The sequence below is a fragment of the Salvelinus sp. IW2-2015 genome, linkage group LG26, assembly GCF_002910315.2.
Source record: "Salvelinus sp. IW2-2015 linkage group LG26, ASM291031v2, whole genome shotgun sequence".
NCBI lineage: Eukaryota > Metazoa > Chordata > Actinopteri > Salmoniformes > Salmonidae > Salvelinus > Salvelinus sp. IW2-2015.
The window spans coordinates 7595108-7622690 of NC_036866.1; the positions used below are offsets into that span (position 1 = coordinate 7595108).

The following is a 27583-nucleotide window of genomic DNA, read 5'->3' on the forward strand; positions in this document are numbered from 1 at the left end:
GTCTTGGATATACAGTATAGTCTTCAATTTGGGCCCTTTCACTTAGTGTTAGTTTATTAAATCCACTTCTCACCACGAGTGCTGAGCCCACATGACCCCAGTATCAACAACAGTGATACAAAACCATCAATGTGTGCAATGTGACAAAGCCCAATTTAAGAAGTGACCTGCGTAGGTGAGTGAGCACAGTCTCTGTGCTCTGATTGCACAGGCTCCCTGTGAACCCTATTGCCAGACAGTCTGGTCAAAAGGCCGCTGGTGGGATCCTTGGCACTCTCTCCGCTGCTGCTCTATTTAATTTCCTCCTGTACGTGTAATTATATTTCCAGCGCGCTCCCCTCGGGCAGTGGCAAAGGTGACGCTAACTTTAGAAGATGTTKTTTCAGACTGAGGCACTCTGAAACATATTGAGGATGTCTAAAGAGACTTTCCAACAGCTCTGTTACAAAATCATATTTTTTTTGCATGTAGAATTGACTTGTCAGTGCTGTTGCAGTTATCGTTGACTCCACTTGCAGTCGCTTGGTAAAATATTATATTAATGTGTTAACAGATTAATCCCACACTGTGTGTGTGTGTAGGGTGGTGAGAAGGATGGCCAGGCTGATTCCATGTTGGAGGTAGTGAGCCTGCAGAGGGAGACTGAGAGGAACAACTGGGGCCATGTTGAGGAAGAGGAGCCTGAGGAAGGTATGGAGCTCTTTCTGTCTTTCCCTCTCTCTTCCCCTCTTTCCCTCTCTCCCTCTATCCAGCCCCCTTTCTCTCACTCCTCTTTCTATTTCTGTCCATCTCTCTCTTCCCCTCTTTCCCTCTCTCCCTCTATCCAGCCCCCTTTCTCTCACTCCTCTTTCTATTTCTGTCCATCTCTCTCTTCCCCTCTTGCCCTCTCTCCCTCTATCCAGCCCCCTTTCTCTCACTCCTCTTTCTATTTCTGTGCATCTCTCTCCCACCTCTTTCGGTCTCCATATAAGTCTCTGTTCCCCCTGAAGACTTAGTAAGAGTGTGTTGTTGTTTTGGTGCTAGTGTTGACATGTTGGGGAAAGGCCAGCCAACCTGTCCAAGGTCACCATGAGAACTTACACACCTCTCCAGGCAAAACGACATGGCACATTGAATTCCATCCTCCTCATTGACAGACAACATTTCATGACCAAATATTTCTTGGTTGAAAAATGCACTCCGTCCCCCCATAATTTACAAGAAAAACGACCTGCGTCTTGGAGCTTAYTTAGATGTACAAGGCGAGAGAGGAAAAGAAAACAGATTGCTTTTACACAAACCGCTTGTTGGAGGAGAGCATTTGTTTTGTTGATATATTTCGGGCAATCGTTTCTCCTCGCTGGCGGGAACACCTCATCCAGATGAGATCTGTCCAGATAATTGAACATTATCAACACGTTAGATCACGTTGCATTTTCTTGAGGCTCACCCCCCTCATATTTGGCGGCCATGAATCAACTATGAAGTTTAATTTAGTTTGGGTGTGTGTGAGCTGTCATGAGGGTGAAGCGATGGCGCGGGTGTAGTAGTGTTACAAGGTATACTGAAACTCCTGTACTTTTTCAACACTAGAACATAAACAGGTTGGTACTAGATTTTGTTTTTCTTTCGGTACTTCTGTCAAATGTGTCTAACGGATCAAGTCTGTATCAGCGCAGCCGATAKCCCCCGGGTGTCGTAGTGTTACAAGGTATACTGATAAGGGGGACATCGGCTGCGCTATAAAGCACAAGCATACCGTGCCTGCTCCTCTTAGCCAGCACTGGGAGTCTGGGCTGCATCATGTTAGCTCCCCATTCATGCTGCATGGACAGGGCCAACCAGGCAGGATATAACCCCACCCACTTTGCCAAAGCACAGACCCCACACCACTAGAAGGATCTCAACAGACCACCAACTTACTACCCTGAGACAAGGCTGAGTATAGCCCACGAAGATCTCCTCCACGGCACGAGCCCGAGGGGGTGCAAAACCGGACTGGAAGGTCACTGCATGAAAGCACTAACTGAAGAGTACTAGTAAGCCAGTGACTCAGCCCCCTGTAATAGGGTCAGAGGCAAAGAGTCCCATTGGAGAGAGGGGAGCCGGCCAGGCAGAGACGGCAAGGGCGGTTCGTTGCTCCAGTGCCTTGCCATTCACCTTCGCACCCYTGGGCCAGACTACACTCAATCATAAGACCTACTGAAGAGATGAGTCTTCAATAAAGACTTAAAGGTCGAGACTGAGTCTGTCTCTCACATGGATAGGCAGGCCATTCCATAAAAATTGAGCTCTATAGGAGAAAGCCCTGCCTCCAGCTGTTTGCTTAGAAGTTCTCGGAACAGTAAGGAGGCCTGCGTCTTGTGACTGTAGCGTCCAGTAGGTATGTACGGCAGGACCAAATTGGAGAGATGGGTAGGAGAAAGCCCATGTGATGCTTTGTATGTTAGCAGTAAAACCTTGAAATCAGTCCTTGCCTTAACAGGAAGCCAGTGTAGGGAGGCTAGCACTGGAGTAATATGATCACATTTTTGTGTTCTAGTCGGGATTCTAGCAGCCGTGTTTAGCACTAACTGAAGTTTATTTAGTGCTTTATCCGGGTATCTGGAGAGTAGAGCATTGCAGTAGTCTAATCAGGAGACCAGAAGGAGAAGGATTTAGCAGGAGGGAGAAGGATTTAGCAGGAGGAAGAGATGATAGGATAGAAGGGGAGAGAGTAGTGGGAGAGTGAAGATGAAGGCGCATGACCGTCTGGGTGGTGACCGTCTGGGTGGTGACCGTCTGGGTGGTGGCCGAGTGGTTGGTGGCCAAGTGGTTAGGGAAAGTTCAGAGACCCCTTGTATTTTTCACATTGTTATGTTACAGCCTTATTTTAAAAATCCTCATCCATCTACACACAATTGCCCGTAATGTTCCATCTTGGTTTCATCAGACCAGATCATCTTGTTTCTAATGGAGTCCTTAAGGTGCCTTTTGGCTAACTCCAAGTGGGCTGTCATGTGCATTTTACTGGGGAGTGGCTTCCGTCTGGCCACTACCATAAGTGCCTGATTTGGTGGAGTGCTGCAGAGAAGGAAGAACCTTCCAGAAATACAACCATCTCCACAGAGGAACTCTGGAGCTCTGTCAGTGACCATTGGGTTCTTGGTCACCTCCCTTCGGGTTCTTGGTCACCTCCCTGACCAAGGCTTTTCTCCCCCGATTGCTCAGTTTACCCAGGTGGCCAGCTCTAGGAAGAGTCTTGGTGGTTCCAAATATCTTCCATTTTAAGATCATTGGAGTCCACTGTGTTCTTGGGGACCTTCAATGCTGCAGAAATGTTTTGGTACCCTTCCCCAGATCGGTTCCTCGACACAGTCCTGTCATGGAGCTCTACAGACAATTCCTTCGGCCTCATGACTTGGTTTTTGCTCTGACATGCACTGTTAACGATGGGACCTTATATAGGAAGGTGTATGCCTTTCCAAATCATGTCCAATTGAGTTTACCACAGGTGGACTCCAAGTTGTAGAAACATCTCAAGGATGATCAATGGAAACAGGATGCACCTGAGCTCAATTTCGAGTTTCATAGCAAAGGGTCTGAATGCTTATGTAAATACGTTTTTCTGTTTTTTTATTTGTAATAAATATGCAAACATTTAAAATCTGTTTTGGCTTTGTTATTATGGGGGGTGGATTGAGGGGGGAAAGAACGATTTAATCAATTTTAGAATAAGGCTAACGTAACAAAGTGGAAAAAGTCAAGGAGTCTGAATACTTCCCGAATGCACTGTATGTCTTCTGCAGAGGGATAAGAGAGATCTATGAGAACTAATTTAGATCAGTCATGGAAATCAAAGTGCTGAAGAAAAATGAGCTTATTTAAAAAGCTGGAGAACAAGCTTTGAAGGAGAAATACTGGAGTTTTGGTACAGGTACAGTCATCTACTGCAAAAATAGTATTGCGATATTGTCAAAGCGATACGACCATATTTTCTAAGATAATATCCTGATTTGACGTAACTACCGGTWAAAAAAATATTTTTCTTGCCCTGTCAGTACTTTGACAAATTATGCTGTAAGAACACTATGTACACATCAAACACCTTTTACCCCAAGAAGGCTTACTCTGGTGGGCAATACACGTTTTAAGACAGAACACGTACAGTGGGGAGAACAAGTATTTGATACACTGCCGATTTTGCAGGTTTTCCTACTTACAAAGCATGTAGAGGTCTGTAATTTTTATCATAGGTACACTTCAACTGTGAGAGATGGAATCTAAAACAAAAATCCAGAAAATCACATTGTATGATTTTTAAGTAATTAATTTGCATTTTATTGCATGACATAAGTATTTGATACATCAGAAAAGCAGAACTTAATATTTGGTACAGAAACCTTTGTTTGCAATTACAGAGATCATACGTTTCCTGTAGTTCTTGACCAGRTTTGCACACACTGCAGCAGGRATTTTGGCCCACTCCTCCATAYAGACCTTCTCCAGATCCTTCAGGTTTCGGGGCTGTCGCTGGGCAATACGGACTTTCAGCTCCCTCCAAAGATTTTCTATTGGGTTCAGGTCTGGAGACTGGCTAGGCCACTCCAGGACCTTGAGATGCTTCTTACGGAGCCACTCCTTAGTTGCCCTGGCTGTGTGTTTCGGGTCGTTGTCATGCTGGAAGACCCAGCMACGACCCATCTTCAATGCTCTTACTGAGGGAAGGAGGTTGTTGGCCACGATCTTGCGATACATGGCCCCATCCATCCTCAATACGGTGCAGTCGTCCTGTCCCCTTTGCAGAAAATKATGTTTCCACCTCCATGCTTCACGGTTGGGATKGTGTTCTTGCCGCTGTGTCAGATTTCAAAAGTACTTTACGGAAAAAGCAAATCATGCTATAATCTGAGACGGAGCTCAGAACAATAGCCAAATTAGCCGCCATGTTGGGGTCAACAGAAACCAGAAAATACATGATAAATGTTTCCTTTGATGAACTTCATCAGAATGCAGTCCTAGGAATCCCAGGTCCACAATAAATGCTTGATTTGTTCGATAATGTCTGTTATTTATGTCCAATTAGCTACTTTGGTTAGCGCTTTTGGTAAACAATTCCAAAGTCACAAAGCGCGTCCACTATAATGTGACGAAATGTCCAAAAGTTCCGTAACAGTCAGTAGAAACATGTCAAACGATGTACTGAATCAATCCTTAGAATGTTGTTAACATACATCTTGAATAACGTTCCAACCGGAGAATTAGATTGACTTCAGAAGAGCGGTGGAACGGAGGTCCTCCTCATGTGAACGCACATGTGAAAGCATGGTCAGCTCGTGGCAGACCTGACTAATTCTTGTCTCCTTTGGCCCCCCTTCACATTAGTCATCAGACAAAGTTCTATTGACTGTTGACATCTAGTGGAAGCCGTAGGAAGTGAAAACTCATCAATATCTCTCTGTGATTTCAATGAGAGCTTGGTTGAAAATCTGCCACCTCAGAAAAAATTCAAACAGGAAGTGGAACTTCTCAAGTTTTTACCTGCCATATGGGTTCTGTTATACTCACAGACATAATTCAAACAGTTTTAGAAACTTCAGAGTGTTTTCTATCCAATATGAATAATAATATGCATATATTAGCAACTGGGACTGAGGAGCAGGCAGTTTACTATGGGCACCTCTGTGCACCTTTCATCCAAGCTACTCAATACTGCCCCTGCAGCCATAAGAAGTTAAAGAAAAACTAACAGGTCTGTGAGAGCCGGAATTCTTACTGGTTGGTAGGTGATCAAATACTTATGTCATGCAATAAAATGCAAATTAATTACTTAAAATATCATAATGTGATTTTCTGGATTTTTGTTTTAGATTCCGTCTCTCACAGTTGAAGTGTACCTATGATACAAAATTACAGATCTCTACATGCTTTGCAAAATCGGCAGTGTATCAAATACTTGTTCTCCCCACTGTATATCTTTTTTTAACTAATAAATATGGGTGACTGGGCCTTTTTGGAATGAGGGCAAAACAATGGAAAAACATCACCATTTGGACTCAAACGGTGTCCCAAACGCGCATTGCAATGATCCAACACTGTAAACAGCGGTGGCTTTTCTGGATTCCCACAAGCACAGCTCTTCTGACACGGCACTTTTCCGTGACCACACATGCTGATTCTTACTCGATGGGTTCTTGATAGCAAGAGGGTGGAATACTTTTTTTTGTTAGCAAGCCTTGTTGACCAGGGAGACTTAAGTACAGTAAGTACATTTACAGTGTATCGTTAGTCGATTACAGCTTGCGTATCTAAACTGAATCCGACTGGTTCTGGTGTAGGCAGCCTAGCAGTTAAGAGCTTTGGGTCAGTAACTGAAGGATCACTGGTTCGAAGCCCCAAGCCGACTAGGGGAAAAATCTCTCTGTGCTTCCGTAAGTCACTCTGGTGAAGGGCGTCTGCTAAATTACTAAATGTAAAAATTCTGCTGTACCGAGTGCTACCATTCGAACTGTAGAAATAATAGTAGTCCTTTCGGAGTGAAAAGTCCACCCACACCTGTGTTTTGTCACCTCCTTGGAGGTAGAGAGGCAGTCTCCAAGGCCGGCACTGTTTTCAAAAAGCCTTGCCAGGGAGGAGAAGCCATTCACAGTACATTCACAGGCATTTCTAAAGGCTCCACTGCATTCCAGCTGTCAGTGGAGGAGGTGTGAAAAGAAAGCCATTCAGTKCTTTCTAGCTGGAGGTCAGCTGCCATTGTAGACGGGACTGAATGCTTTCCCACTGTGTGAGGATGCTGCTGCCTGCCTGCACTTTTCTCCCAAGTCGCAAGTGCACATGCCTTTTCTTGTTTTGGTAAATTCTAGTGCGCAGCAATGTGACCTGGAATGTCAACGTTTTCTCTTGTGTTGTCAGCCCACTGTAATTAATATTTTTGGTGTATAAAATGAAAAATATGTTATGTGTGTGTTTATGAACTTGAACATTCAAGTGCATGCACACTCATTACCCTATGGAATGGGTGGTACCACAGCTCAAACTCTCTGCTTATAAAAAATCCTCAGCATTCTACACACAATACCCCATAATGACAAAGCGAAAACAGGTTTTTAGAGTTTCTTCCCCCCCCAAAGGTATTACAAATATWAAAAAAACATACCTTATTTACAGGTGTTCAGACCCTTTGCTATGTGACTTGAAATTGAGCTCAGGTGCATCCTGTTTCTATTGATCATCTTTGATGTTTCTACAACTTAATTGGAATCCAGCTATGGTAAATTCAATTGATTGGACAGGATTTGGAAAGGCACACACCTGTCTATATAAGGTCCCACAGTTGACCGTGCATGTCAGAGCAAAAACCAAGCCTTGATGTCGAAGGAATTGCTCCGAGACAGGATTGTGTTGAGGCACCGATCTGGGGAAGGGTACCAAAACATTTCTGCGGCATTGAAGGTCCCCAAGAACACAGTGGCCTCCATCATTCTTAAATGGAAGATATTTGGAACCACCAAGACTCTTCCTAGAGCTGGCYGCCTGGGTAAACTGAGCAATCGGGGGAGAAGGGCCATGGTCGGGGAGGTGACCAAGAACCTGATGGTCACTCTGACAGAGCTCCGGAGTTCCTCTGGAGATTGGAGAACCTTCCAGAAAGACAACCGTCTCTGCAGCTCATTACCAATCAGACCTTTATGGTAGCGTGGTCAGACGGAAGCCATTCCTCAGTAAAAGGCACATGACAGCCCACTTGGATTTTCCCAAAAGGCCCCTAAAGACTCTCAGACCATGAGAAACAAGATTTTCTGGTCTGATKAAACCAAGATGGAACTCTTTGGCCTGAATGCCAAGCGTCACGTCTGGAGGAAACCTGGCACCATCCCTACGATGAAGCGTGGTGGTGGCAGGATTATGTTTTTCAGTGGCAGGGACCGATCAAACATCTCTGAAGAGACCTGAAAATAGCTGTGCAGTGACGCTCCACATCCAACCTGACAGAGCTTGAGAGGATCTGCAGAGAAGAATGGGAGAAACTCCCCAAATACAGTTGTGCCAAGCTTGTAGCGTCACACCCAAGAAGACTGGAGGCTGTAATCTTTGCCAAAGGTGCTTCAACAAAGTACTTAGTAAAGGGTCTGAATACTTATGGAAATGTGATATTTCAGTTTTTTTATTAGCAGCAATTTCTTAAMCTGTTTTTGCTTTGTCATTATTGGGTATTGTGTGTAGATTGATGGTGGGGGGACTATTTTAATACATTTTATAATAAGGCTGTAACCTAACAAAATGTGGAAAAGTAAAGGGGTCTGAATGCTTTACGAATGCACTGTAGAGGTSCTGGTTTGGAGGGAGCTCGCCTCTGGTGTTCTACTGGGCTGTCCGCACCACCCTCTGTAGCGCCATGCAATTGAGGGCTGTGCTGTTGTCATACCAAGCAGTGATGCAGCCAGTCAAGATGCTCTCAGTGGTGCAACTGTATAACTTTTTTTGAGGATTTGAGGGCCCATGCCAAACAATGAGAAGAGATGCTGCATGTGTGAGTGGACCAATTTGAAGTCCTTATTGATTTGGTCACCGAGGAACTTGAAGCTCTCGTGTGTGTGTGTGTGTGGGTTTTAAAATGGGAACAGGTGTACTTCTCTCAGCTGTACGTGGGAATCACAACTTGCCTTGTCTCCTATTCTGTTTCCCTTAATGTCTGAAGAAAGTGTGAAAACTCCTAAAGAATATATATWTTTTTTAAATGGTCTTGCTGCTCATAATGCAATACATGTTTGTTCCCAGTGATCCATATGCAATTCACACTGGGATCCCATAGAAGGCTAAAATCTTAGTCTTATCTCACCTCCTCCCACTGGGCCTTGTCTTGTCTCCTGCAGATAGCGACAGTGAGATCTCCAGTGGGACCGGTGATGTGTCCAAGGACTGCCCTGAGAAGATCTTAGAGTCCTGGGGTGCAATCCTCAACATATGGTAAGTGTGGCGGTCATGATAACCACCGTTCAGTAAATAACAGCTTAATTCATTGAATAAGGAAACAGATTCAATGTATTCGTCTGAAGTACCCCATTGKTCCTCCATTACACGAGGAGAATAATGAAATTGTTAGCATTACTTTCATATGGTCACAATAATGATGTTGTAATAAACATCCTCCATTCTAACCCTATAAACATCAGCTCCAGGAGAGTWACATTAATAATGAATATYCCTGCCCATGCCTRTACTGTAGATGGCCTTAGCCTGATGAGTTTGGCTGTTGTATGTAGAGTAGTTTCTTATCTCTCTCCTGTGTGTCAGGCATGGGAACTTGTCTGTGCGGCCTAAGGGCCTGACTGCGCTGGTGAAGCCTGGGGTCCCCGAGGCCCTCAGAGCTGAGGTCTGGCAGCTCCTCTCAGGCTGCCAGAGTGACCAGGCCCTGCTGGAGAAATACCGCATCCTCATCACCAAGGTAAGGAGGAGGGAAATACACACACACACACACACACACAGACCACCAAGGTAAAGAGGGCACACACACACACTCGCACCTCAGTCGCACGCACCTCAGTCGCACACAATCATTGATTCCCACCTGCTTTTGTATGTACAAGTTTCACATTTCAACTCCACTCACTCAAGCTCTGTTGTCTTAAGTGTAGAGTTTCTGAAATATCCTCAAAATGGCTGCATGTTGTGTGGGTGACGAAAAATTGAAGTTTTGCAGAAATGCACCTTTTCTGAATGAGAGCCAGTCAAATATGTGTGCTGTATAACCATCATGCAAATTGTAATTTTGAGTGCAGAGATTGCAACGATCCCTGAAGACTTTGGTGTAAAAAAAATAAAAAAAATAAATTGTTGTCACACTCATCAACTTGGTGTCATGTGACAGTGTCTAAATGCACGTACCCAGTAGTTGTCACCTTGCAGTTTTTCCTCTGGAGAGACTCAATGACTGTCACAACTGGCCATTAAATTAGCTCCATAAAGAGCCTGCTGTTTTAGAATTGGAAAACTTATTTGTCCACACAATTTGGAAATGTCATTGGCTTTACAATAACATGATTGACATAGAAACAGCATTAAAAAACAGCAGCAGCATCTCTTCATCACGATCATTTCAGTTGAACTTGACAGTGTGCAGTCTGATCCCACAGAGAACAAGGTTGGTGATGAAGCCTTATGTTTCTCTTGGAGGTATGTTGGTTCTCATGCCTACAATTTTATTRTAYCTTTATTTAACTAGGCAAGTCAGTTACGAACAAATTTAAGTCGGTTAAGAACAGCAATGGGTGATTGTAGGAATTTTTCCACAGTAAAAAGCACTATTGTAAACTTTGTCACAATTTAACACAGTCCTTGTGGTGAAAGCTCTCCAAAAATATGTTTTAGATTTTGTGACAATGGGATGGGGATGGGTGTCTGACAACACCATATAGAGCATCACATCTACACTTAAGAAAATGGTCCAAATAAAATACTCCACACTAGAATTTCTTGATTTTTAACTGTAGCTTAAATATGTCATTCTCTCTGTGCACAGGCAGAAAATGTAGCTACAGTCATATGCAAAAGTTTGGGCACCCCTGACAATTTCCATTTATAAATAATTGTTTGTTTGTTTGGATCAGCAATTTCATTTTGATCTATCAAATAACTGATGGACACAGTAATATTTCAGTAGTGAAATGAGGTTTATTGGATTAACAGAAAATGTGCAATATGCATCAAAACAAAATTAGACAGGTGCATAAATTTGGGCACCCCAATAGAAAAAGGTAGGTATTTTGGACCTTTCCTCCTTACAAAACATATCCAGTTCAGTTAGGTTTGATGGTTGCCGAGCATGGACAGCCCGCTTCAAATCATCCCACAGATTCTCAATGATATTCAGGTCTGGGGACTGGGATGGCCATTCCAGAACATTGTACTTGTTCCTCKGCATAAATGCAGAGGAACAATCCAGCGCCGGCGTAACTTCAACTTTGTGACTGATTMTTCAACATTATTCCCAAGAATCTGCTGATATTGAGTGGAATCCATGCGACCCTTAACTTTAACAAGATTCCCAGTACYGGCACTGGCCACACAGCCCCACAGCATGATGGAACCACAACCAAATTTTACTGTGGGTAGCAAGTGTTTTTCTTGGAACGCTGTGTTCTTTTGCCGCCATGCATAACGTCCCTTGTTATGAGCAAATAACTCAATCTTTGTTTCATCAGTCCACAGCACCTTATTCCAAAATGAAGCTGGCTTGTCCAAATGTGCGTTTGCATACCTCAAGCGACTGTTTGTGGCGTGTGTGCAGAAAAGGCTTCTTCCGCATCACTCTCCCATACAGCTTCTCCTTGTGCGCTGAATTGTTGAACGATGCACAGTGACACCATCTGCAGCAAGATGACGTTGTAGGTCTTTGGAGGTGGTCTGTGGGCTGTTTTTGACCGTTCTCACCATCCTTTGCCTCTCTGATATTTTACTTGGCCTGCCACTTCTGGCCTTAACAAGAACTGTGCCTGTGGTCTTCCATTTCCTCACTATGTTCCTCACAGTGGACACTGACAGCTTAAATCTCTGCGATAGCTTTTTGTAGCATCCTCTAAACCATAATGTTGAACAATCTTTGTTTTCAGGTCATTTGAGAGTTGTTTTGAGGCCCCCATGTTGCCACTCTTCAGAGGAGAGTCAAAGAGAACAACAACTTGCAATTGGCCACCTTAAATACCTTTTCTCATGATTGGATGCACTTGTCTATGAAGTTCAAGGCTTAATGAGCTCACCAAACCAATTGTGTGTTCCTATTAATCAGTGCTAAGTAGTTACAGGTATTCAAATCAACAGAATGACAAGGGTGCCCACATTTTTGCATAGCCTATTTTTCACATCTGATTTAATTTCTTACAACTTAATATTGCTACACTAAAAATCTTTGTCTGGACAATACCCCAGAAAATGAATGGCATGCCACTGTGATCATTTTCTGTGACGACAGAGTAAATTATTATGCAGCCTCAGAGGGGTGCCCAAACTTTTTCATACGACTGTATATAATAGAACAGAAGTCATTTAACTAGAATTAAGTATATTTCTGCAACAAGTGTATTTCTGGCATCCTGACCTCGGTGTGCAGTAGGTGTTGCACTAGGCAGTAGCCCAGTCAGTGTGACGTTTTTTACTGCACAGGTCACTGGTCCATCACTCTTGTGGAGACCATGTGTCAGACAGAGGCTAGTCCTATCAGACCCATGTCCCCTGGCACTAAAACCCACAGCTAATGTGTAGCATCCTCTGTAGTCTGGCCGACAGCCCATAGCCTGCCCCCGACAGCCCATAGCTGGCCCCCGACCTAGGCTCACCCACAGTCCAAACGAATTCCATCTCGACTGGTCTCGCTGGTAGATCATGGCGAAAAATCAATTTTAGTGGAGCAGCCATGAATGTAATACCTCCTAGCTAATTCCAAGTGACTAATGTATTGATGTTTTTTTCATGAGGACATGTGAAGAGGTTGACTAGGCGACAGGTCATCACTTTTATGTGTAATACAATACTCATTCCCCCCAGGAGGAGAAAGTGCTTGAAATACAATGCAGTAATCAATTGCCTGAAATGGAGGGATTGGAAGAGGGAGAGAGAGAGAGAGCGGGAGGGAGATAAAATGGAGCCATAAACAAAAGGTTACTGCTTGCGCATGTGGCACAGAAAATAGATAAAATATAAAAGCCAAGGAGGCGATTCAGAAGAAATGACTGAATGAAAGAGAACAGGCTCCTCTTCACATCTACTGTATTTATACTGGGCTGTTGTCTTTCGCCTGGGGGTGTAAATTTACCCTTGCAACACGCCTTTAACCCAGAGCCACAGTTTTCTCTCTGTCTCTCGCTGTCTCTCTCTCCATCTGCCCCAGCCGCCTTGCCTCCCACAGAGGATGAAAATATGAGCTGCTAAATATACTATTACACTAGTTTACGTAAGGCAGGTTATGTGACACAGAGAATCGCCTGGTGAGCGCTCACTTGTTCATTGTAATTCTTTGAGTAGGTTCCCTTCCTTATTGGATGTAATGATGTTGATAGAGGGGTTGGCCGGTGCTATTAATAGCCAGATAAAAGCCCAGGGGGTGGTGTTGGGGGGAGGGAAGGGGGACGTGGTGCCGAGGGCTCGATGATACCCACATTATGAATTGGCCTGTCTCCACTCGAGGTTGATGATTATAATGCAGACTGAAGCCTAAGTGAGTGAGTTGTGGCTGGTTATGGGGGTATTGATGTCCTAAACCAGGGCACATTTCACTCGACTTTCTGACGGTGACACGTATTTGAATAATTGCACATGGCACTTGGACAGAAGGCTGGGTAGTAATGCAGAGAGGAGAAGAGGGCTGTTCTCTCGTTTTGTGTATGTGATACGTGGAGTATTTTTATAGGGGGGCTTTCAGTGAATGTTTCTGGTAGGACAGTATAACAGTTTAAGGCATGTTATCGGGCCAAGTTACCATTGAGACTTAATTGAAGCTGGTACTCAGATGTCTTGGGTACAGAGACAAACAAATCATGTCTTTTGCGTAGCAAAAATAAACTTTTTGACTGAAGTATTCCGACCTTGGATGAATGTAATTTCAAACAAGTGTTTTCTCAGCACAGGAATATGTTTTTGTTTGTTTTGCGTTTCCTTGGTAACTCCTGGATTTAACTACACACACACACACACACACACACACACACACACACACACACACACACACAGTCTGTGTAGCGCTTTTCTGAGAGTAAGCGTGAAACTAACATTTTCATAACCTTTTACTCTCCCTGTGTGATCTGCCAAAGGTGTGCTGCTGTTGAACCATGGCTTAAAACTGATTGAAAGCTATTTGGAGTTTACTCCTCAGAAGAGCCATTTCACGTTAATTCCTCTGTCCGGATCAATCAAAACCAATGAGAAAAGTTGGATGGTAGTTCAGATTGGAGGTCTCAAACGCTGTGGTGTTGGTCTGTCTCTGAGATTGGAAGTCACCGTCTGTGGAAATATATATTGTTTTCCCTGAATGAAGAGGGATTTTTTTTCCTTTCTGTGATTCTCAGCGATTTCACAATTGACAACTTCAATTGACATCATTATCAATATTTAAATCATTTGATTACTAGGCCTAATTTATATCTCAAATATACTATGAGAGAAATGAAACAATTTAGATAGTCTTTTCATAGTTGCAGTGATGCACTAAACTGTGTTATTTATTTTTTAAGAGCCTATATTCATGGATGAAACATGAAAAACGGCTCAAGCCGGCATTGGCCCAGACAGACGGGTAAAACTGTTCTCTTCAGAGGCTGTGCTACATTCAATTCTCACTTGAATTCCGCTAATGCAGTCTCTTCCACTCAGGCCTGCAATGAAATCAATTTCGGTCTTTATGAAGCATGCCATTAAATCTTTGACGGATCTTTTTGCTTTTTCTCAAGGTGCTTCAGCTACATTTCTATGTACCGTCATATTTGGCCCACACTCCAGCTAGCTTTGCAGTGGCATTTAGTCAGTCTGCAATCAAAGGTAGCACCAGCAGTGTGGAGAGTGGGGCTAGAAGTAATCAGACACCCACGCGTTCTAACCCACAGACAATGCTGTACACTGGGATGAGCTGCCATGGAAACATGCTTGRATTTATTGAGTTCGTTCTACTTGTGATGCTCTCCCGTGCCCATATTCTGTAGTCTATATGTCTGATTTAAACCCTTCTAATGTGATGCTCCTGGATACCCGGCTTGGCTTTGATGGACATAGCCTCCAAACCAAGTTGTGGCAAACAGAGAAACTCCCATTGGTTGTCCTGAAAAATGCTCCTCCTGAAAGGCTATGTAAACAATCAGGTCTTGAGTTAGCTACTTTCCTGGTCAGTAGACTACTTGCTAGATTAGTGTTAAGATAATTTCATTAAGATGGAATTTTGGTGCTATCCATTTAGAGGCAATCCTGAATTGCTGCATGTCCAGTCGCCTCCGTTCACGCAGCCCCGTCCAGTCGCCTCCGTTCACGCAGCCCCGTCCAGTCGCCTCCGTTCACGCAGCCCCGTCCAGTCGCTCCGTTCACGGCAGCCGTCCCAAGTCGCCTCCGTTCACGCAGCCCCGTCCAGTCGCCTCCGTTCACGCAGCCCCGTCCAGTCGCCTCCGTTCACGCAGCCCCGTCCAGTCGCCTCCATTAACAGTGCACGCATGCTTTGTCTTCACCTCATGAAGAATCACTAACCTGAAAAACAGATGTTGTTTCTCGTCTGAGAAATGTTGTTCAACTGGGATGTGTCAAGGCCTCATCACAAAAGGTCTGCCCGTCCTCAGGACAGGCTGAGGCCCAACCAAGAGCTAAGGGCAATACTGGGAATCCAGTGAGCTTTCCCTCACAATATAGGCTAGGAGCTTGATGGAGAAATAGGTTGTATACCACACTTCTCCCTAGGAGATGATGATGATGAATCTATATAGCTTCAATGCTTACAGTATAACTTTTTTTTTTGTAGTGGATAGTGTCATTTATTTCAGTTACCTAAGTTATTGTACTTCCTTTTGTATATTTTCACAACACTATTTATTTGTTGAATGACCTTAGTACCCTTAGTACCCTGGGTTTAAACCCTGGGTTTAACTCTTGACATTTAACCTTAAATTCTATGCAACCTGATTTTGTTCTCTGGCTCTAGCGTATGGTAATTAATCATTCAAATCTCCTTTTCTCATAACGCATGTTGTGACTCGTCAGCACTAGGTCGACCTTGGCTTTTTCTCTCGTGTGCCGTAGCAGGTTTGTTTTTTTCGTTATGCTTCGATTATTGTACTCTTATTGAGCAGCTCGACACTGATCTMCCCACTCTGAGGCCCTAGTACCTCCGTCTCTCTCTTGAGTGTTAACCAGTGTTAGTGTGAGCTACTGTACGCCAGCAGTGACAAAGAGCCCGGACAGAGGCTCTCTGCTTGTCCCAACACAGAGCCRTAGTGGCTGGGATCAAAAGGGGGAGGAGGAGGTCACTACCATTGTTTTTACAGCCCCTTCTCTAGTTAAACTAGTTGAACTTAAGAGTACAGATCTAGAGCTTGTGGAAGTTGCTTTAACAGCATAGCTTTGTTGTTTGTCCTAGTGTTTTAGTATTGTAGAGGTCAGTTGAGCCTGAACTCGGTAATGGTATACAGACAGTTTACCTCTGAAACCGCCCTCCTGCCTCCCCAATTTGCCGCAGCTTGTTACACTTTGTTGTCTGCCGGTGAAGGATGATCCCAACTAACTGAAATGCCTGGCAACTGTAACTAAGGGGCAGGCATGGCTGGGCATGGTCATTGGTCGGAGCAATGGACAGGGGGCTAGAGAAGGGGAGAGGGGAAGCAAAGTGGGGAGGGGGCTAGTTAATAGAAAATAGACAGAGATTAGCTTAGTCATTTCGTAATAGGGAACATGTCCAAATTTAGCTCTCTGAAAAAAGAGATTGTGAGAGAGAGACTGAGTATTGTGGCTGGGTTGAGAGAGGACCTCAGGTGGAGCCTAAATGGGAGTGGGTAGAGAGAGAGACACTGTATGAGAAGGAGGGGGTAGAGAGTGAGCGGGTGTATGAGAGGGAGGGGCAGAGCATGGTTCAGAGAGAACGAGAAAGCCAGGGAGGGAGTGAGTGCCAGAGAGAGTGTGTGTGTGCAGGGTAGAGGGAGTGTGCGGAAGACAGGGAGAGCGCGAGCGAAGGGAACGGGAACTGTAAGCCAGTCACAGTATCTCCTTCCCACTGCACCAGCGGTGATGGACAGCTCCTCTCCTCTCCTCTCCTCGCCGCTCTTCAAAAGGTTCCTATTTATTTTCAGTAGCTTTAGCTTTGTCTTCTGTACTTCACTCCAGGAAATTATTTTTGTCTGTTCAGTTATTTATTTGTCGTAAGCTCAGTTCGACTGGGGAAATGAGAGACAGAGGACAGCACTGAAACTGGGACTGTCTCTGTACTGGTGGGGTGGTTTCTCTTGATTTTGTGCCTGGGTTTTTGCTACGAGGTGCAGACGTATTGTGTGGAAGAAAGAGTAGAAAGGCCAGAAAGCCATGCCTCCCCTAAACAAAAAGCTCATTTGAATGGACATGTATACGTAATATTATCAATAGTGGAAACGAGGGGAGGCTGATGTAAAGCGTTTTCACCCGTAGCTATTTGGGGAATGTCACTGGCAAAAAAGAACCAAAAACAAGTTGAAGGGATAAAGAAGTGGAATGCAGATCCCACACCCATCGCAGAGTGCGTCCTGAAAAGGATTTCTAAGGCGACACAGTCAGAGGAGCTGAGACACTCAGATGGCCTCTACCGGCTCTAGTACCCATTGATTGGGATTGTGTGGAAGACTCTTGGCAACTCCAAAATTCTTTGCCTCAATCTTCTTTACAACCAGCATTTGCCTCTCACAACCTTGAGGACGAAAGTTTCAGAAAAGTGTGTGGATTGGGATTTCAGAGATCAAAGCTTGCGCACACATAACAAAATACGGATTTTGCTGCGCCTCGTTTAGCCTCTCTCTGACTGGAGAGCATTGTAAACATAATTCCTCCAGTGCTCTGTGGAACGAGAGCTGTGACATTAACACCCGCCGAGAGCTCAGTGTTTTTCTAGCGTGTCTGTGTTTTGATTCGGACAATAGCTGAGCATACATGGGGTCAATACTCGCTACTCCAAAATAAGAGGATGCATACAACAGGACTGAAAACTAACTGCTGCACGCCAGACTTTAGAAGGGACTTTATTAGAGGTAAAAACCAAACACAATGGCTAATGTGGATGTAAATACTCCTATGACTTCTGGATTTTCCCATCTGCTCTTTTTCTGACGCTGAACAAGCTATTTGAAAGCCGAAATGGCATGCTTGTGCTAACAGTAAATGTTTTAACACTATTTTCTCTTATCGATAGTCTCAAGATAGGAGTCACATGCTCCTTGTCTTATTTAATCAGCAGTAGGATCTGCACCGTGTCTGCCTGCATGCTTCTTCCCCACATGTCAACTACCCTGCACCTCCTGTGCTTTTTGCCCTTGTGAGGACAGCCCCTGCCCTCATCCCCTAGCCGCCCAGAGGCAGGAGATGTGGCCAGGGACTGTCAGGGACCGCAGTGGGGATCCCTGCCACCGGGATAGATGCTTGGTGTAACATCGGCCAACCTTTTTTTGTTTGTGTAGGCAATATATATTTTTCTTTCTTCAACAATAACCCCACTGGCTCTAAGCATGACTGATCAGAAAAGGAGAGCCAAGCTGGAACTCTTGTTTCCCTGTGGGCTGTATTGATTTTCGTCAGCCAGTGTTCATTTGATTGAGACCCAACTATGTGAGAGCAGAGGTGAAAGAGAGAGCGAGGATAAAGCTCTGTTTGCTGTGGGAGGCTACAGACAGACAGCAGGGGCGGACCAGTCTCCAGTTACAGACCATCTGCATCGCAGGTGGCACAGCACAAACCTGACCCACCAGGACCGCGCCCACAACAATGAATCAGTCAGCACTGACAACAGACCTGGTACCCACTGCCAACAGCAGCCTTGTGGACCCGGATCCCAACCACTCTTGCCCCCTGGGCTGGGGCCAGAACGAAGGCCTGGAGGCCTGCGTCTTGGAGACTGCCGTCATCGTGCTACTGACAGTGCTTATCATCGCTGGAAACCTGACGGTGATCTTCGTGTTCCACTGCGCCCCCCTGCTGCACCACTACACTACCAGCTATTTCATCCAGACCATGGCCTATGCTGACCTGCTGGTAGGCCTCAGCTGCCTGGTCCCCACACTGTCCCTGCTGCACTACCCGGCCGGCGTCCAGGAGCCCATCACCTGCCAGGTCTTCAGCTACGTCATCTCGGTACTCAAGAGTGTCTCCATGGCCTGCTTGGCCTGCATCAGCATGGACCGTTACCTGGCCATCACCAAACCCCTGTCCTACAACCAGCTGGTGACGCCGTGCCGGCTCCGTGGCTGCATCGCCCTTATATGGGTCTACTCCTGCCTGATGTTCTTGCCCTCCTTCTTTGGCTGGGGCAAGCCGGGCTACCACGGAGACATCTTTGAGTGGTGCGCCCACTCCTGGCCCACCTCGGCACTCTTCACAGGCTTTGTGGTGTGCCTGCTGTACGCGCCCGCTGCTCTGGTGGTCTGCTTCACATACTTTCACATCTTCCGCATCTGCCAGCAGCACAATCGGGAGATCAGTGAGAGGCGGGCACGCTTCCCCAGCCAGGAGATGGAGGCCGGGGAGGGAGGTGGCAGTGGCAGCGGCGGGGGGCACCACACGGGTCACGGGCCTGACCGGCGCTACGCCATGGTGCTCTTCCGCATCACCAGCGTCTTCTACATACTCTGGCTGCCCTACATCATCTATTTCCTTTTGGAGAGCTCCCACGTGCTGGACAGCCCCGCCCTGTCCTTTGTAACCACCTGGCTGGCCATCAGCAACAGCTTCTGCAACTGCGTCATCTATAGCCTGTCGAACAGTGTATTCCGCCTGGGCATGCGCCGCCTCTCGCAGACACTCTGCTCCTTCAGCCACTGTGCAGCCGACGACAGGGACTTTGGAGAACCCAAACCCAGGAAGAGGCCAAAGTCCTGCTCCATCTGAGGAGTTGCAGGCTATTGTTAAAGAAGCCACACATTTCAAAGGTTACATCTTTACAAAGCTGCTGACCATTCAATTGACAGAGCTGTCCCAAAGAAAAATAATTTAGGCTCTGACGGTTTGTTTGAAGAATACCAATCACTTTGCTGTAGTCATGCCAAGTCATGATTTATGGGCAAAAATGTGATTGCTGAGAGAAGCTAGATTTTTGTAAAGGTTTAGTTTCTGAACAACTAAGTGGATGAGAGATTGGCACTACATTTTGACTTTAGACCTGCGAAGTGGGGTATAGCTGGTAAATCAAATCAACGTTTATTGGTTGCGTACACAGTTTAGCAGGTGTTATAGCAGGTGCAGTGAAATGCATGTTACTAGCTCCTAACAGTGCAGTAAAATATCAAACAAGTACAAACAAAACCAAAAAAAYAAGAAATGTCAGAACGAATCAAATTAACTCCAATATCAGTAATCCATATGCTGTACATGTACTGTATGTACAGCCTTATGTACAACATCATTCCACCATGGTTACCATGGTTACCTCAGGCTTTGACGTTTATTTTGTTTTGTTTCTCGTCAGTCAGGTTAAGTAAAGGACAAAATTAGGACAAAACACTTTCCTCACATTGATGGTGACCTCATGATTTTACTGTCTCTGATTTCACAGTTTTGTGGACTAAAATGTATTGAATTTGAATGCCAATATTGGACTGCTACTATAGGTCTGTGTTCTTAGTAGGCACACGAAGGCTGAATTAGTACAGACATTAACACGTAATCCTCATTTGCATACACTCCCTTTAGGAGTTCACATGTGCGTGCAAATGGCTGACTATTCATTTACTGTATATACATGCTCCTTGGCAATGGTGGCGCCCACCACACTGATGTACATAACAGATAGTTAGTTGCCTTGACCTGTTATGACAAAGTTTTGCAGAGTTTGCAGAAGGTTTGTTAGCAAACACAACATTGTTCAACGTGTGTTTAAAAGACTTTCGGTCAGCCCTAAACAGAGAGACGTGGTAGTCAATTTGACGAGTTAAGCAAACTACAAAAAAAAACACACAGCTGGTTTAGTTTGATTAGATATTTATATATTTTGGCGTGGAACTTTTTAGTAAAAAAAATAAAATAATCTTTGTCAATGCCTCAGATCCAGTAGCTGTTTAGATGAAAGAGTGATTGGTCATGTCCACTAGTGAATACTACTCTCTTTATCTTTGGCTGCTCATCAGAGTTCAGAGAGATCGTCTCCACTCTACTTCAGCATCAGCTTCATATGTATGACTCTGTCCCCTTACCTTTTCCATGCTAAGTGCAGAGACTGTTCCTTTTTAGGTGCAGTAAATGCATCATGATGACTGGTCTGGTTGTGTAATTTATTGTTTGATACAGCACAGGTATAGTCATTCCAAGCTTTTCTCATACATTCCCAGAATTTTGCAATTTGTTTTTTTACAGATAATGTTGAAATATCCATACAGGGGCACATTTTCAGTAATACGCAAGACTATTGTGAGATGAGATTCTTATGGTGTAGGCCATGTGTAGGTAGACCTGTGTGGGGAAAAAAGCAGTACAGCCAACTTAACAATTAAACTCTCTATATTGTGACTGTTTATGTTCAACATTATGCTGCTTAACCTGTGTATTCATTCCTCTTTTTGCTTTACAGATGGTTCTGTATATGTGCCTAAAGATAGAGATAGAGAGATATATATATATTTATTTTTTTTGGAAAATATGGATCACAAAGATGTACATTCTGTTCTTCTATATGGTTACAAGGATACACTGCACTTATTTTTATTTATTTTTTTACACTGGCTGCGTGACTGCATTTTGTAACGTGACCTTCCTTTTGACTTGACCCAAAATCCATCAAGCTTGTATTTGTAGTAGTACCATACAATGGTACCATCTTTTTTCAACACCTTTTCAAATCAAATTAACTTTTATTTGTCACAAGCACCAAATACATCATGCATAGGCTTTACTGTGAAATACTTACGAGCCTTTTCCCAACAATGCAGAGTTAAGAAGTGAAAAGGAAATAGTAACACAATAAAATAACAATAACGAGGTCATATACAAGGAGTACTGGTACCGAGTCATTGTGCAGGGGAATGAGGTAGTTGAGGTTATATGTACATGTCGGTAGGGTGAAAGGTGACTAGGCAATCAGCAACAGTGTATGTGAAAGTGTGTGTTTTGGCATCAATATGCGCGTGTGTGTTTTGGCGTCAATATGCGCGTGTGTGTTGTGTGTGAGCGTACAGTGTACAAAACATAAGGGACACCTTACTAATATTGAGTTGCACCCCCTTTTGCCGTCAGAACAGCCTCAATTCATCGGGGCATGGACTACAAGGTGTCAAAAGCATTCCACAAGGATGCTGGCTCCAATGCTTCTCTCAGTTGTGAAGTTGGCTGGATGTCCTTTGGGTGGTGGACAATTCTTGATACACACAGGAAAATGTTCGGTGTGAAAAACCCAGCAGCGTTGCAGTACTTGACACACTCAAACCGGTGCGCCTGGCACCTACTACAATACACTGTTCAAAGGCACTTCAACTTTTGTCTTGACCTTTCACCCTCAATGGCACACCTACCCAATCCATGGCTGTTGTCTCAAGGCTTAAAAATCCTTCTTTAACCCGTCTCCTCCGCTTCATCTACACTGATTGAAGTGGATTTAACAAGTGACATCAATAAGGGATCATAGCTTTCACCTGGTCTCACACACTACATACCCACCCACACTGCCTCATTATTATGTTTATTTTCCATTTCTCTCTTCAGAAACCTACCATCACACCAAGTAATTTAATGCAGTAACACCCCGATGATGTATTTTGGTTGACTCTGATTCTCTCTAGAATTACACACAGATAGTTATTTCTGTTTGCACGCTAAAGCAAGTCACACACATGGAGAAAAAAATGTTTCTCGCTTCTCAAACAATGTGCCATCTTTTATAAATGGTAAATCAATATTGTTGACGAGCTACTTTCTCTCTCGATTTTGCTTTACAGTAAATGTTGTACTGGTGGTTTCATGAGATTTTAATTGGTTACACTTTCCACAGTAACGCTAGTGGAATGTAGTTTCATTCTAACAAACAAGTTATTGTAGTTATTGACAATATACCACTTTGACTCATTTTTTGTTTTCAGAAAACATTGTGGTTACGAGGTAGTGTAATTACCAATTCATTTAGTTTCTTCTTAGTTCATTTGTGGCTTAGCTTTCATTTAGTTTCCATCCTTTTTTTACAGGTCATTTCTCTGCCAGTAGTTGAATGGACTGTGTACTGATTCAGTAACTAAATATTCACTTTTCCACATGTCTATTATAATGACCAAACTAGTTTCCAATTTCTTTCTGAAGTGAAGAAAATGCAAAAATGTTCAAAAACAACTGACTTCAAGTGCATTCGTTAGGGTGTTGTATCTTACAGATGTGATTTAATACATTCTAACGTCTTTATTTATTTATTTTATTCAAAATTGATATGCTACTTGTTTTAATAGGAGTATGTATAGTGTCTGTTTTGTGTTCAGACAACAACAAAAAACGCAAAAACAATCTTATGACAAAATCTCGCCCAATGACGACGCATACCAACTAGGCTGCTTTATATGACCACATGTTTTGGATTAGACGGCAAATCAAGAAATTACACACCATCTATTTTTTTATTTCAGAGATTTTGTCAAAGGCTATGGTTTTGCTGTTGTTGCCAATCCAATAAAACTGATGAAAAATGAAAATAAAAATCTAGTAATGTTGCCTTTGAACACTGCCTTGAGTTGTCTCACATTTTACTGGTGCTGAGTTGTACTGTACTTAAGAAAATTATTAAAAAGCAGGCAATGATTTGAAAGGGTGATTCACTTGGTTAGTTTCTAGGATTATATACATAAGGTAAATAACTTTTAAGTGAAATAACTGACAGTAAACTGACATTTAGTATGCTAATGCTGTAGCTGTGTATATATATATATATATATGGTCTGTAGGGTTGTTTGTAGCTATTCAAATCCAAGGTGAACAGAGTTCATCACTAAACCGAGGATTAGCCTGCGTTTTACTGCACTACACAACACACACAGCAAGGCATGCACTCTGTCTGTGGCTGGATTTCCAAAGGTTACTCTGCCTGCAGCCTCTGAAGGGAAGTAAGTTATGCGCAGATAGAGGAAACATAATGTGACCTTTTTCCCTTCAGCAAGTCAAATGTTTGTCTGGTCACAGAGGTCTTTGGTCTTCGGGAGATCATGAATAGACTGAACAACGACCACTTCTCTACATGTTTACATGCAACTTATTTAGTGGGTGCACTTATGCAGAGAGACTTAGTCAGTGCAGTCCATTTTAAGGTAGATAGGCGAGACAACCACATATCAAAGTTAAAATGTTCTCTCTTCTCCTTAGTTGATAGTTAAAGGAAAGTTTAGTTGCGTGAAAGTCATGATAATGAAGCTTCATTTGAAACTCTTTACTTTTGGGATTCTTTTGTCATCATGCATGCAGAGGTTAAGCGGAGTGTACCATGTGTACACCTGTATATGCTACCGTACCCTTAGGGGGTTGACCATTAATGTACCTTTCTAATGGACATTGCAGACTGAGGCTATGCAGGTACTTTGCCCTTTCCTGACATTGTAGATGATGTCCACTGTGTCACTAGTGCCCAGAGGCGCTCGTTATTTGGCAGCACCTTCATTATTGCCTTGCTGCCACTGGGTCTTATTTCACTGAGGAAAGCTGGGGCCAGGAGTAATTTACCTGTTGAAATATATACATTCAACTGTTAAACCAGTCAAGTGGCTTACGCTCACGCTATTCCCCTTCCGGAGGATGTTTTGATTAACCAGGCGTTGAACCTATTCAGACGGTTTAGGGAAATTATTTTTCTGCGGCTAAACTGGGTAACACTGGACTCAACGACGCTCAGTAGGTGGCTGTTGCCTAGCCGCTGATACAGCCTTCACACATAGCGTTCGGGAGAAACCTGTACGCTCACACATTCTAATGTTAAGTTAGCAAGGTGCTAACCTGCCGGGTTGAGCTGTGAGTGGAAGTTGCATGCTGGTTATTATTCCATAGAGGGTATTTTTAGGCCTCTGTTACGGCACAGAGCACACCTTTGTTAAGCCCTTTTTCTTCCTGCCATTAAACCACAGACTAGGAGGTCACGTTATCAACATCCATTTTTCTGGAAGGCCAATGTGATTAGCTCAACCTGTTGCTATGCTTTATGTTGCTCAGTTGTCTCTTCGACACATGCTGACCCTCGATGTTTTCAGTCTTTACTACTGTGTTACACGGCTGAGGTTTGTCGTGTTTAGTCAACACAAATGAGTTTCCCTTAAACCATTCGTTGCCCTTTCTCATCCCTCACTTTCCCAGCGTATAGCATTCAACGTTTGTTCTTACTTCACGCCTTTTATCCATATGCATGAAGACCAAACCAAGAGGAGCTGAGTATTTATGGCCCAATCCTCTCCATGCTACTGTATTATAAATTCCCTTTAATATTAATCAGTGTAGCTGCACCTCGCCCTCCCATCTAACGCCGGTGCTCCTGATGAGTGGCACACTCGGTGCACCAGCAAGAATGAACACCTGGACCCTTCTGAGAGGCGGAGATTAGCTATTCACAACCCTCTTCCATGCCTTCCGAACAGCTTTAATGGCTACTCTGCATAACACCCCCCCCCCCAAACACACCACCACTATACCCAACCCCATGCATTTTACATGGAGCACCTCTGCCTCCTTTTGAAAGGCTTGGCGTGTGTTTAACCGAACAGGTGCTCGAGCCCATAACTTTGCAGGAGTGTCTTGTGTGATGAAGGAGCAGCAGGAGTATCTAGCAGTTCACATTAGGTGAAGTCTGTAACGTCGGAGCCACTTCCGGGTCAACTCCACCACCCTGCCCACTTGAAAATAAGAGCCGGGACTCATCCCTCTACCGAAAATAAGAGGACTCATCCCTCTACCGCATGGCACTTGTGTAGATCTGAGAGGATTCCAGAAGTAAAAGCCATCTGGTGGAAATTCCATCGTACTATCCTAAACCAGTGGTTTTTAAACTTTTTCTGCGGGGACCCCATTTCCAGCAGAATTTCTGTGGACATCATTTTTACCCCAAAATTTKCCCGTGACCGCACCCCACCCCAAATCTTATGGCACAACTTAAAATCCGTAAACGTAGATTTTTACATAAACAAATAACCTTATCAAAATGAAAAGAAACCAATAAATACATTTATTCTATGTGTTTTTCAAATGATCTTTCTCAAACTTTWGTATATTTTCCCCATACAATAATATGTACTCAATGTTTTTTAGTTGCCGACCAAACTGGAGTTCCCCCGACTCTGAATACCAATGTCCTACACGGTACACTGGAGCTTTTACCGTATTCCTTATACCTATCCAATCTTTACAGATCTGTTTTAAAGTGCATAGTGGTAGGATGTGAAAATTTATTTGGGATTGGGCACTGTAATTACACCTCCAGACCACTATGTTTAAGATTGCCATTTTAAACACAATTGCTCCTATCCACAATTGCAACCATCCCTACTTCACCTTGATCGTCTCCGTCCACGCCAAACAACGGACGCCATAATCCTATGATATCTCTGAAGGAGTGGCAAACTCAGAGGATTCTCCTGTCTGTGTGTGGTATCCCTCTCTGCCAATCCTGAGCGCGACTGGCGATGACAGATGATTGGCCTGCGGTCTGTTGACGCTAACGTGCGCTGATAGCTGCCCACTCACCGCTATTAGGCTGTTCGTATGCCCGCCTCGCCAGCTAGCACCATCTGGAAGCCCGTGTGGGTTACATCAGAGAGATGAGGGGCGTAGTGTTGGCGTGAAACCCAACCACCACATACAGTATACTACAGAGGTAAAGTGCTGTGGATGGAAGACTTCTGAAGTATTTCAATAGGGGTCCCATGCAAAGTGATATCGCTGTTATCACTGTGTCTCACTGTCAACAGATGGAAGAGGGTTTGGACATTTCCTGGGAAAATGGAATGAACCTGTTGAAAATAGGTTACCATGATRACATAATCCTGTTGTCGAAATGTCACCCTCAAAACATCAATTTATGTTAATKACTTTTTTCAAATCCAATGTATTTTACGCAGTAATTCCAAGTCACACTATGTTGACAAATTACGTTGAAACAAAGATGTGCCCAGTGGGTAGTTCTCATCTATGGTTGCTGGGTTGGAATTTTCCTAGTGCCCTCTTTGCTGAGTACTACATAGCTTATAGAAAACAACAACACTAAAATGGCATGTATGGTAGTGGATGCATATGTGTGGCTGAAGCATAGGGAACTTTCCATTATAAAAAAAATAATTGGATTCTGGCAAATAGTTAATTCGGTCCCAATTGCATCATCTGTCTTTCTGTGTTGTCTTTTACAATGTAGGTTCACAGTACGGAAAAAAAGATACACACTTTCAGAATTTCTCCCCTATAGTACAATGTCATCTGTATTACTGTGGCTACCTCCCTTATGAAAACCCATTTAGGCCAATGTTATTATTTAGGCACAATGCTCTTGATAAGGGAAGAAAGGCAATGTTACAGATATGGCTGTAATGTTCGTATCTCTTCAGAATGGGAGGGATTCAAAATGGCTTATTGGTGATAAGGGACACAATGATATTTTTAGCCTGATGAGAATATGTAATTATTTTGCGTGTGTATTATATATAGCTCTGCCCCACTGGCAGTGTATCAGTGCGGATGCCAACCTCATTCAGTATCAGCCCTAGCTGCCAGGCACCTGTGCCCTGCCTGACTGTAGGCACTCAGCCCCCCGTCTGCGCACACATCCCCACASCTCCGTAGGGCGGGGGCCAACCTCGGAGAGATGGACACATAGAAAAAGAGAAACTGAGAAAACATTAGTCTAGAAATATAGAGAAAGGCAGAGCAAAAGAGTGATGGAGAGAGACTAAACATAGGAGAGCGACAAAATTCTGGAGAGAGAGATTGGCTGTACAGCGTT

The 27583-nt window shown here is 43.9% G+C and overlaps 2 protein-coding genes across 2 annotated transcripts in view; both read left to right on the forward strand.

Moving 5' to 3' along the window:
- LOC111952600 (rab GTPase-activating protein 1-like) overlaps positions 1-27583 on the forward strand; it is a 159056-nt gene that overhangs the window by 31765 nt on the left and 99708 nt on the right. Inside the window, 3 exon segments of the mRNA XM_070435100.1 lie at positions 582-690; positions 8832-8925; positions 9253-9403. Coding sequence (XP_070291201.1) covers positions 582-690; positions 8832-8925; positions 9253-9403 — 354 coding nt within the window.
- gpr52 (G protein-coupled receptor 52) lies at positions 16757-23407 on the forward strand. Its single transcript, XM_023971445.3, has one exon. The coding sequence runs from the start codon at positions 18421-18423 to the stop codon at positions 19537-19539; it is 1119 nt and encodes a 372-aa protein (XP_023827213.1). The 5' UTR covers positions 16757-18420; the 3' UTR covers positions 19540-23407.